At 45.5% G+C, this 12,500-nt stretch overlaps 1 protein-coding gene across 2 annotated transcripts in view; it reads right to left on the bottom strand.

Moving 5' to 3' along the window:
* LOC122973894 (voltage-gated potassium channel subunit beta-3-like) overlaps positions 1–11,382 on the bottom strand; it is a 30,754-nt gene extending 19,372 nt beyond the window's left edge. Inside the window, exons 1-2 of one of the 2 annotated variants that reach the window (XM_044341696.1) lie at positions 11,147–11,382; positions 8,920–9,226 (exon numbers count right to left, since the gene is read on the bottom strand). In XM_044341696.1, coding sequence (XP_044197631.1) covers positions 8,920–9,218 — 299 coding nt within the window. In that variant the 5' untranslated portion in view covers positions 9,219–9,226; positions 11,147–11,382. Of the gene's footprint in view, positions 1–4,041; positions 4,650–8,919; positions 9,227–11,146 lie in introns of those variants that run through there. The other variant, XM_044341697.1, reaches the window with a different exon arrangement.
* Between the last annotated feature and the right edge of the window lie 1,118 nt (positions 11,383–12,500).

Below are 12,500 nucleotides of genomic sequence, written 5' to 3'. Positions count from 1 at the left end.
CCTCTGGAACAGAGTAATAACAGCTTGTCTGCAGGTTTACAGACATCTTTCTCATAAAGGTGGTTTATGGGGACGCATGCTTCAGTACCACGAGTTTCCTCTGGAACAGAGTAATAACAGCTTGTCTGCAGGTTTACAGACGTCTTTCTTATAAAGGTGGTTTACGGGGACGCGTGCTTCAGTACCACGAGTTTCCTCTGGAACAGAGTAATAACTGAGCTTGTCTGCAGGTTTACAGACGTCTTTCTTATAAAGGTGGTTTACGGGGACGCATGCTTCAGTACCACGAGTTTCCTCTGGAACAGAGTAATAACTGAGCTTGTCTGCAGGTTTACACACGTCTTTCTTATAAAGGTGGTTTACGGGGACGCGGGGGATTTTTTAGCTGCAGTACCGCGAGTGGCCACTGAGACAAAAAGGCAGCAACGCTGAGTCAAGGCGCCGTACCGGCTGTGTTAACACATCCATGGTCTGATTTATAACCTCCGCCATCAATGCTGGTTGATGTGAGATGCATGCTGGGATACTTGTCTACCCCAAAGCATCCTGGGTAAAATGGGGAGAAATTTGGGGCATTTTTTGCTTTAATGTGAATGGATTAATCAAAAGTTTCATAGAGAGAGCTTTCAAGGTCTTTTATTGACATCATCGTTACCGTGGTGATGAGTCAGCAAAACAGATTTCAAGTAAGAAAGAAAGAACTTCCTGTTTCAGCTCGTTACCATAACAACCAAAAAACTAAACCTAGTCCAGCCGCGTGGTCAGTCAGGAGGATTTCTGACCAATCACGTCACGGCGGCACGCTGACCGGTTTTAATCCGTTCAGAGCTGCCAACGCTCACGGCGAGCAAATCATCTATCAACCAATCAGAAGTCAGCTACGTCTAATGAAACCTCTGCTTTTAATTAACACACACACACTATACATTCATCAGGACTGCAAAGGTCAATGGTCACTGTGTGTGTGTGTGTGTGTGTGTGTGTGTGTGTGTGTGTGTAGATCATGAGTTTAATCAGGGCAGCAGATCAACACACACACAGATGGTAGAGTGTTTACATTAGGAAATAAGTACAGTTGTTGGAATCAAGATTATTCTAGTAATACCGTGAGTGTGTGTGTGTGTGTGTTTGTGTGTGAGTGTGTGTGTGTGTGTGTGTGTGTGTGTGTTTGTGTGTGAGTGTGTGTGTGTGTGTGTGTGTGTGTGTGTGTGTGTGTTTGACAGAAAGTACAGAAAGGGAAAGTCGTCAGAACTAAGACAAAGCAGCATCAGACAGTCTGATAGAAAAGCTAAAAATACCAGTTCAGCTGTTTTAACTGAATTTATAGACATTAAAGACAGACAGGTGATCAGACAGACAGGTGATCAGACAGACAGGTGATCAGACAGTCAGGTGATCAGACAGACAGGTGATCAGTCAGACAGGTGATCAGTCAGGTGATCAGACTGGTGATCAGACAGTCAGGTGATCAGACAGTCAGGTGATCAGACAGGTGATCAGGTATCCCGTCTGAGTCCAAGTCATTGATATTCACCTCTGAGTCCGAGCTGAAGTCCTTCATATTCAGGTCCATCTGAGTCCAGAACTGTGTCTCAAACCACTTCTCTACTTACACTTCATATTTTCAGTGTGTAAGTGTGAAGTCTGGAAAAACGCACCGTGAGAACCCGGATGGTGAACTCAAAACAGTCAGAACGTTGAGTGAGGAGGAACGGACAATTCTCGCCCTCAATGGTCGCCATCTTGGCGACGTAGCGGAAGGGGAGGGACCACTTTCAAACTGTTCTATATGTGTGTGTTTAGCACTAAGCACCACTGTACTGCTGTTGGATATAAACCATCAGTATGTTTACTGGGTTAATGTAGCAGTCTGGTAGCGCGGATGCTAATGCTAGCTAATGCTAACTTGCGATTTCAGTAAGTACACGACAGCCACGATTGATTTGAGACACACGGCAGGTTCCAGTCATCAATATTCTCGTCAGAGGTCAAATCTAGATCGTTAATATTCCGAGTAATTGATATTCAAGTCTCAGTCATATTAAAGTCAAAACCCAATCAATGACATTCACGTCTGAGTCCAGAGATCAATACTCAGCAGTCGTGGGTGCAGGTCCACGTCCACGTCATTGATTCTCATGTTCGAGTCCAATTCGTCAATATCCTGCTGACGTTTAAATCCACTCAGAGTCATTGATAATCACGTCCGAGATCAAGTCATCAATATTCAGGCCTGAGTCCGAGTCAGTTATTGATCTTGTATCAGAATTAAAGTCCAGATCATTGATATTCACGTCTGTGTCGAGGTTAAAATGCTGATATTTACTGTGTGAGTCGTCAATATCCACGTCTGAGTCTGAGGTCGACTCGTCAATATTTGATCAAGGTGAAGTTAAAGTCATCAGGTTGTAAACTGGGTCATCAATATCAGCGATAGACGAGTGGCGTACAGTCTCAGACTATCAGAGTATCAATATCTGACTCCAGACCATAAATATTTAACCTGATCATCAATAATCAAACATGTGACTGGATCAGGTTTATCAGACAATCAATCAATCAATACCTACAGCTGATCCATAGGTCTGATCAGATGCAGCAGCCGTCAGCGAGCCGGAGCGTTGAGACACACACACACACACACACACACACACACTGTAACACACACACACACACACACACACACACACACACACACTGTAACACACACACACACACACACACACACACACACACACACTGTAACACACACACACACTGTAACACACACACACACTGTAACGCACACACACACTGTAACACACACACACACTGTAACACACACACACACACTGTAACACACACACACACTGTAACACACACACACACTGTAACACACACACACTGTAACACACACACTGTAACACACACACACACTGTAACACACACACACACTGTAACACACACACACTGTAACACACACACACTGTAACACACACACACACTGTAACACACACACACACACTGTAACACACACACACACACACACTGTAACACACACACACACTGTAACACACACACTGTAACACACACACACTGTAACACACACACACTGTAACACACACACTGTAATACACACACACACTGTAACACACACACTGTAACACACACACACACTGTAACACACACACTGTAACACACACACACACTGTAATACACACACACACTGTAACACACACACACACTGTAACACACACACTGTAACACACACACACTGTAACACACACACACACTGTAACACACACACACACTGTAACACACACACTGTAACACACACACACACTGTAACACACACACACACTGTAACACACACACTGTAACACACACACACACACACACACTGTAACACACACTGTAACACACACACACACTGTAACACACACACTGTAACACACACACACACACACACACTGTAACACACACTGTAACACACACACACACACACACACACTGTAACACACACACACTGTAACACACACACACACACACACTGTAACACACACACACTGTAACACACACACACACACACACACACACTGTAACACACGCACACTGTAACACACACACACACACACACACTGTAACACACACACACTGTAACACACACACACACACTGTAACACACACACACACACACACACACACACACTGTAACACACACACACACTGTAACACACACACACACACACACACACACACTGTAACACACACACACACACACACACACACACACACACACACTGTAACACACACACACACACTGTAACACACACACACACTGTAACACACACACACACACACACACACACACTGTAACACACACACACACACACACACACTGTAACACACACACTGTAACACACACACACACACTGTAACACACACACACACACACACACACAGATGAAATGTGACCCTGAGTAAACACGCTGCACCTGTCTGTGGTCATGTGACCGCCTCTCTCTCTCCGTCTCTCTGTGTCACTCTCACTCTCTGCCTCACCTGTACTTCATGTTGCTATGGCGACCAATGGCCTCCTTCATGTGGGCGTGGCCTAACAGGGTGGTCCTATTGGACGGCTCTGCCCTGACCTTCGCCTGGCAGGCGGGCGCGTTGCTGGTGTTGACCATCCGCCGTTCCTTCAGGGGGTGCTCGCCGCCCCCGCCGCCGCCGCCGCCACCACCGCCGCCCACGTTACACGCTATGGACACCTGCATCCTGGTCGCTACGGTAACGAGCTTTAAAATCTCAGATCAGAAAGGGGGCGCCGCCGCTGCCGCCAAGGTCGCCGGTTGCTATGGTGACGATGGAAAGAACTCATGAGTGGGATGTCAACTTTAAGTCTTTAAAATCAATCAGCCAATCAGAGGCTGCGTGGGTCCCATCATAGGACACACACACAACTTTCTGTTAGTCTCTATCCGGCGGAGAGCATCCCGTCGTCTGTCCGACACATCGCACAGCTGGACGAGGAGGAGGAGGAGGAGGAGGAGGAGGAGGAGGAGGAGGTGATGAAGAGCGTCCGGCCCGGCGGTCGGTCGGCAGGAGAGCAGAGGAAGAGGACGAGGCAGAGCGACAGAGAGAGGAATGAAAGTGAATCAAGCGTCCGTCCTCTACAGCTGACAGAGAGAGAGAGAGCCCCTCCCCCCCCCGTCTGCTCACAGTGAGCCGGTCCACTGCTCGCCCCCCCCCCCTCCCCCCTCCCCCCCCCCCGTCTGCTCACAGTGAGCCGGTCCACTGCTCCCTGGGCGAGCGAGCATGGCTCACACACACACAGAGAGAGAGAGAGAGTCAAGTTTCATCCACATGCAGCTCAAATATTCTGCAGAAAATCATCAGTGTTTGTTTTTTAATCGTCTGCAGATAAACAGCAGGCGGCGCCGAGTCTCCCGTCGGTGCCGTTAAACCGGCGCAGAAGAAGAAGACACGAAGAGATGAGGTCATTAAAAGAGCGGCAGTCAAAGCTCAAACAAACCGTGTGGAAAACGTGACGGAAATATGACGTTTCTCACTTTTTATCACATCATTTGTGAAAATAATTTGACTTATTTTCTCATAATTTTTACTTTTTTTCATAAAGAATTATTTCCATCAAACTCTAGTCGTTTGATGTTGTGTTTAAGTTACGAATTGATGAGTAATTATTCGAAAATTGACTTTTTTTATTGAGAATTTCTGACTTTTTCACAGTAATCGGATGCAGTTTTGTTTTAACAGTGTAGAAATTAGCAGCTAATTATATTAAATTAATATTTCAGGTTTTATTCCTCATTTAAATAATTACTGTATATAATTTAAATGCTTCAAGCTCATTGGTTCCTACTGAACATCTTTATGTATTTAAACCAGACCTGCAGGTGAGGATACCGGCGTCCAAACCACCGACGGTATAAATAATGGACGTCGTCATGGTGACGTCAGCCGCTGGTTTGTGGACGCCTGTTCTGAAGCCTTGAGTTTGCATTTTGACCGTCGCCATCTTGGAATCTTGGAGCCACAAGTGACCATATTCGGATGAGAGGATGGAGCTGACCCTAGCTAGCTAGCTAGCTGCTAGCTTGGTTAGCACGGTGCATTTAGTTCATGCTAATTTTCACTAATGAAAAACAGGCTTAAAATCATTAAAACAAAAATGTACTTACTGGAAAAAAAATGACTCCTGGGAGGAAACACTGAACAACATCAGGACCAAAATGTTACGTAGCGACGGCTACGTCTGTACTCTGGGGTTACGTCATGGTTACGCTACCTAGCCAACGTGGTAGCGACTTGCCTTTAACAGCGACCGCCTGTCACTCAAAGAGGTCTTCATTAAGTCTTAATAAACAGTAAACAGGTGAGTTATATATAGAGGATGATCAGTACAGCTGCAGCTGTTAGCTACAGAGATCTAAACTGGTCCTGAACCAGACTGTAAACAGGTTGAACATTTTAACATGGAGGTCTATGGGGTCTATGTGGTCTATGTGGTCTATGGGGTCTATGGGGTCTATGGGAGTGTATGTGGTCTATGGGGTCTATGGGGGGTCTATGGGGTCTATGGGGTCTATGGGGTCTATGGGGTCTATGGGGATCTATGGAGGTCTATGGGGATCTATGAGGGTCTATGGGGTCTATGTGGTCTATGGGGTCTATGGGGTCTATGGGGATCTATGGGGATCTATGGAGGTCTATGGGGATCTATGAGGGTCTATGGGGTCTATGTGGTCTATGGGGTCTACAGAAATCTATGGGGTTCTATGTGGTTCTATGGGGGTCTACAGAAATCTATGGGGTTCTATGGGGGTCTATGTGGTCTATGGGGGTCTATGGAGGTCTATGTGGTCTATGGGGTCTACAGAGATCTATGGTGTTCTATGGGGGTCTATGGAAGTCTATGGGGCTCTATGAAGGTCTATGGAGGTCTATGGGGGTCTATGTGGTCTAGGGGGTCTATGGAGGTCTACGGAGATCTATGGGGTTCTATGGGGGTCTATGTGGTCTATGGGGGTCTATGGAGATCTATGTGATCTATGTGGTCTATGGGGGTCTATGGAGGTCTATGTGGTCTATGGAGGTCTATGGAGGTCTATGAGGTCTATGGGGTTCTATGGGGGTCTATGTGGTCCTTGGGGGTCTATGAGGACGGACTCGCTCTTGGAGCCCATTAGAGGAACTGCAGTTTTTGGCTTCATGTTTCAGACCCGGAGGTTCCTGCTCGGTCCAAACACTTGATGCAACTCTGGACCAGAGACTCAGTGATCCAGAACAACTGGAGGTTTGGAGTATTTACAGGTTTTGGTTCCTACTGAGGACTTTATAAACATCTCACCAGCATACGGAGCAGGTTCATGTTTTAAATTTTTATAGGAAATAAAGCAGAAACAGTAGAAACAGAATAGAAATAGTTTTGCAGTGAAGGATCAGATCATCTGAAGACAGAGAAGAAGAGTTTCAGACCCTCCCCCCACTCTTCTTCTTCTCTCCATCACGCCCTCGCCTCTGCACGCCTCTCTGCTGTGTGTGTGTGTGTGTGTGTGTGTGTTAACCAGTTGACCTGTCAGAGCTGAAGCACAGTTGTGACGCCCGAGGCTGAAGGTTTGGTGTCACTAATGTGGATTAGACCAGTAGCTGCACACAGACTCTGACTCTTCTCACATCAACTGTCCCGTTGTGGATTTTCCAGATATGCTGTCACAGTTTTCAGTTCGAGCAGGAAAACCATCGTTATAATCTCTCTGTCAGCTCGTCGTTACTGGTCTGTTTATTGTTTACTGTTTACAACATGAGTCTGATTTATGTGGTTAAATAATACTAATAAATAAATAAATAAGTTGTTTATCTGTTGCTGCATCTGCTGTCAGCTACTGAATCACGTGCAACCAACATGCAGTCATGTTTTATTTCTTCATTTACATTTATATTTCTACACATTCTGTGTTTGTAATTCAAATTTTTTCACATTTCACATGTTGAGATTGTTGAATAAATGTTATTTTATTGCTACTGTTGTTTATTGTTGTTATTATTGTTGTTTATTGTTGTTTATTGTTGTTATTATTGTTGTTTATTGTTGTTATTATTGTATTCTAGGTTCTTTTTATTGTTTTATTGTTTTATTTTTTTATGTCTGATTTTCCTGCTTCATTGTAGAACTTAAATATTTTAACTCCTTAAAGCAGTTTGGAACGGTCTATGTGGTCTATGGGTGTCTATGGAGGTCTATGTGGTCTGTGGGGGTCTATGGAGGTCTATGTGGTCTGTGGGGGTCTATGGAGGTCTATGGAAGTCTATGTGGTCTATGGGGGTCTATGGAGGTCTATGTGATCTGTCTCCTCCACCTGTCTCACCTGTACAGCATCCACCTGTCTCACCTGTACAGCGTCCACCTGTCTCACCTGTACAGCGTCCACCTGTCTCACCTGTACAGCGTCCACCTGTCTCACCTGTAGGCTATCCACCTGTCTCACCTGTACAGCATCCACCTGTCTCACCTGTACAGCATCCACCTGTCTCACCTGTACAGCATCCACCTGTCTCACCTGTACAGCGTCCACCTGTCTCACCTGTAGGCTATCCACCTGTCTCACCTGTACAGCATCCACCTGTCTCACCTGTACAGCGTCCACCTGTCTCACCTGTAGGCTATCCACCTGTCTCACCTGTACAGCATCCACCTGTCTCACCTGTACAGCATCCACCTGTCTCACCTGTAGGGCATCCACCTGTCTCACCTGTAGGGCATCCACCTGTCTCACCTGTACAGCATCCACCTGTCTCACCTGTAGGCTATCCACCTGTCTCACCTGTAGGGCATCCACCTGTCTCACCTGTAGGCTATCCACCTGTCTCACCTGTAGGGCATCCACCTGTCTCACCTGTAGGCTATCCACCTGTCTCACCTGTAGGGCATCCACCTGTCTCACCTGTAGGTTATCCACCTGTCTCACCTGTAGGCTATCCACCTGTCTCACCTGTAGGCTATCCACCTGTCTCACCTGTACAGCGTCCACCTGTCTCACCTGTAGGTTATCCACCTGTCTCACCTGTAGGCTATCCACTTGTCTCACCTGTGGGGCATCCACCTGTCTCACCTGTACAGCATCCACCTGTCTCACCTGAAGGGCATCCACCTGTCTCACCTGTAGGCTATCCACCTGTCTCACCTGTAGGGCATCCACCTGTCTCACCTGTGCAGCATCCACCTGTCTCACCTGTGCAGCATCCACCTGTCTCACCTGTACAGCATCCACCTGTCTCACCTGTACAGCATCCACCTGTCTCACCTGTAGGTTATCCACCTGTCTCACCTGTACAGCATCCACCTGTCTCACCTGTAGGGCATCCACCTGTCTCACCTGTAGGTTATCCACCTGTCTCACTCCCCTGCACCTGTCTCACCTGTAGGGCATGCTGCTGTGCTGCATGGTGATGTCACACTCCTTCAGGTAGATCTCGAGGCGTCGTGTCTCCATCAGCTTCCGGGCGGCGTCGAGGATTTGCGCCGCCAGCAGTGATTCTTCTTTGTCCTTCATTTCTTTCCTGCCTTCGCTTCGCTCCTGTTTGGTAGAATCCCTTCTGTTGACCTTCATCTTCTTGTTGAAGCCGTACAGCTCCTCCACTGAGAACTTCCCGCCTTTTCCTCCCACCGCCGCTGATGGCCCGGCGGCTCCGCCCACTGACACCCGGCCCGCAAACATGGCTGCCCCTGGCAGAGCAAGGAGGCTAATGTTAGCATCACAACAAAAGAGGCTAATATTAGCATCGTGACAGCAGAGGCTAAAGCTGGCAGCAAACAGTTAAAGCTAATGCTAACGATGTAAAAATAACAGCTAATGCTAATGATGTAAAAATAACAGCTAATACTAATGATATAAAGAGAACAGTGGAGGCTAATGCTAACAATGTAAAGATAACAGCTAATGCTAATGATGTAAAGATAACAGCTAATGCTAATAATGGAAAAATAACAACTAATGCTAACAATATAAAGATAACAGTGGAGGCTAATGCTAACAATGTAAAGATAACAGCTAATTTTAACAATGGAAAGATAACAGTGGAGGCTAATGCTAACAATGTAAAGATAACAGCTAATTTTAACAATGGAAAGATAACAGTGGAGGCTAATGCTAACGAAGAAACTATCAGAACACACTAGCAATGAGAGACAACAAGGAAGCTAATGCTAACAATGGCAGCAAAATCAAGAAGCTAATTACTTAAGATTAAATCCAGATGCTAATGCTAACACTGTTAAAATACCGGATTATTCAAACGATGTTTGACACGTTGAAGCTAGTGCTAACGACAGATGGCTGATAAAAATCCTGGAGGATTGTGTTTCTAATGCTACTAGCTTGGATAAATGCTAAAGCTAACTGCTAAAAGAGATAACAGATGCTAGAAATGTTAGCGTGTGTTAGTAGCTCTCAAACACTCTGAAAGCATTTTTAATTTTAAACATGCATTAATTAAAGTAGCAGTGGCTAACATGTTAGCTGTTCCTACGGAGAGAAAAGAGTCTCAATAACAGTCACGAACGTGTGTCACATGATCTACAAATAAAAACCAGATTTACAGACATGTACAGTGGTTTGTGGGTAATTCACGGTACACACACCAAACAATTTAACAAATAAATGTCAAAAATATCAATAAAAAATGAATAAAAATATGCTGCTGCTTCTCTCTGGAACAAAGAGCTGATTACTGTCGGACAGTTTAACTCCATATTAAAGGATCTAGATAATAAATCCTCTTCCTCGGCTTGGTTGCTCTTAAATTTCTCACTGAAATCAAAAACCCTGCCCGTTTATGCTTCTTATGGGAAACTTAACTCTATTTTCCCGTGTTTTTATGTGTGTGAGGGACTAATGGGGACAGTTTATGGAACTGGTCCAGTACTGAGAGAGAGCTTCAGCCAGCAGCTGTTTAACCGGCTGTAATGTAATCCGACAGGGAAACGTCCCCGTACGTCCACTAAAAGTGTTTGTTAGACTCCGGTTGTTATTATAAGAGTCTGACAAACCTTTTTGTTTACCTTCTGTCTGTTTGTACACTACCAGATACCGAACTCTCTGAATAAAACCCCCCAGTTTGGGTTTTTATCACTTTCTTTGTGAGAGAAATGAGTCTCAGTGATGGTGAATAACGTGCCACATGTAAGCAGTGATCTTCTCTGTGTCTGGTGATCCTCGGTTACACTTTACTCACAACTATAACGATCCAAATATGAATGAATCTATCCAGCTGTGTAGTTTTTACTGTGTGTTAACAGTAAACTCAACATGTGATGTCATCAGCAGTCTGATTAAAGGAGCGTTTACAGTATTAATATGATTGTTAATAAGATGTCAACAGATGTACTGGTTTACTGGTTTACTGTGGTTTACTGGGACAGAAGCACTGCTGTACACTGGTTACCTTCACTTTTATGAGCATTAATCACTAAATACATCTAATTATTAATTATTATTAATTATTATTATGACTCTTACAACATTTAACGCTGTTTTAAAGCCGAACGGTCCTTAAACACATCTGATAAACTAGCTGCGGCTAACGTGTTAGCCGTTTCCACGGAGACAAAACCAAGTTCCCATCAGCCCCCTGCAAACGGTCCTACCTGGTTACAGGTGAGTCTCTGCTGTCGCCGCCGTCGGTGTGGATCCACCTGTCTGTCTGTCTGTCTGTCTGCTGTTCATCTGTCTGTCTGCTCAGCCGCTCATATGAAGAATAATCCCACCAATCAGAGCTCAGATATCATGACCGCGGATTAAACCTGAACCACCAAAATAACAAAGTCTGTGTACAGATGTCAGATATGGCCTCTCGCCCATTTCCCGAATTTATCCGACACTAATCTCTCTCTCACACGCGCACACGCACACACACACACGCACACATAAACACACACACACACACACACGCACACATAAACACACACACACACACACACACACGCACACATAAACACACGCACACACACACTTTAACCGGTCTCTTACAGACGCCTGAACGCATCACAGCAGCAGATTAAACTCTCTGGTTCTGGTCCGGCGTCTCTGAAATCTTCTTCTCAAATCACTTTTTAAACTTCGTTTCCTTTCGCCTCACAGATCAATAATCACATCTATGATTGATTAGTCTGCTTTATGTTCTGTTGTGTTTTAGTGATGAAGGACACTCTGAGGTTAACCGTCCACGTGGCAGACCAGCTCCAATATTATTAATTACATTGACGGTTAATCTGCATATTAATTTATCAATTAGTTGATTGATCGTTCTCTGATCAGAAGCATCAGAAGTTCAGGTTTACTGTCTGATAACATTTATCAATGAAACATATTTGATATCTGATATTTAATATTGATCCTGACAGTGTTGAATATAGAATGATAACAGTCTCATTAATCTAGTGTAACATAGTAAAGTTATTGTCCTTAAATAATCTGCTCTGATCCTACGTTTCCCATGAACACTGTGGTGTGAACTATGGATCAATACATCACCTGATCACCTGATCACCTGATCACCTGATCATCTGATCTTCACTACAGTCAAAATACAATGAAAGTCTTTGTTCTGCTGTCAGCTGTTCTACAGTCACCACAGTCTGGTCCCCCACACTGAGACCAGGTCACCCCCCCCCCCCCACTGGAACCAAGTCACCTAACCCCCCCACTGAGACCAAGTCACCTAACCCCCCCCACTGAGACCAAGTCACCTAACCCCCCCCCCCCACTGGAACCAAGTCACCTAACCCCCCCCACTGGGATCATGTCACCTAACCCCCCCCCCCACTGGAACCAAGTCACCTAACCCCCCCCAATGAGACCAAGTCACCTAACCCCCCCCCCACTGGAACCAAGTCACCTAACCCCCCCCACTGAGACCAGGTCACCTAACCCCCCACACTGAAACCAGGTGACCCCCCCCCCACTGGAACCCCCCACTGGGACCATGTCACCTAACCCCCC

This window comes from Thunnus albacares, chromosome 22 (genome assembly GCF_914725855.1).
Source record: "Thunnus albacares chromosome 22, fThuAlb1.1, whole genome shotgun sequence".
NCBI lineage: Eukaryota > Metazoa > Chordata > Actinopteri > Scombriformes > Scombridae > Thunnus > Thunnus albacares.
Note: the sequence above shows the minus strand (reverse complement) of the source record. Positions and strands in the feature narration are given on the sequence as shown.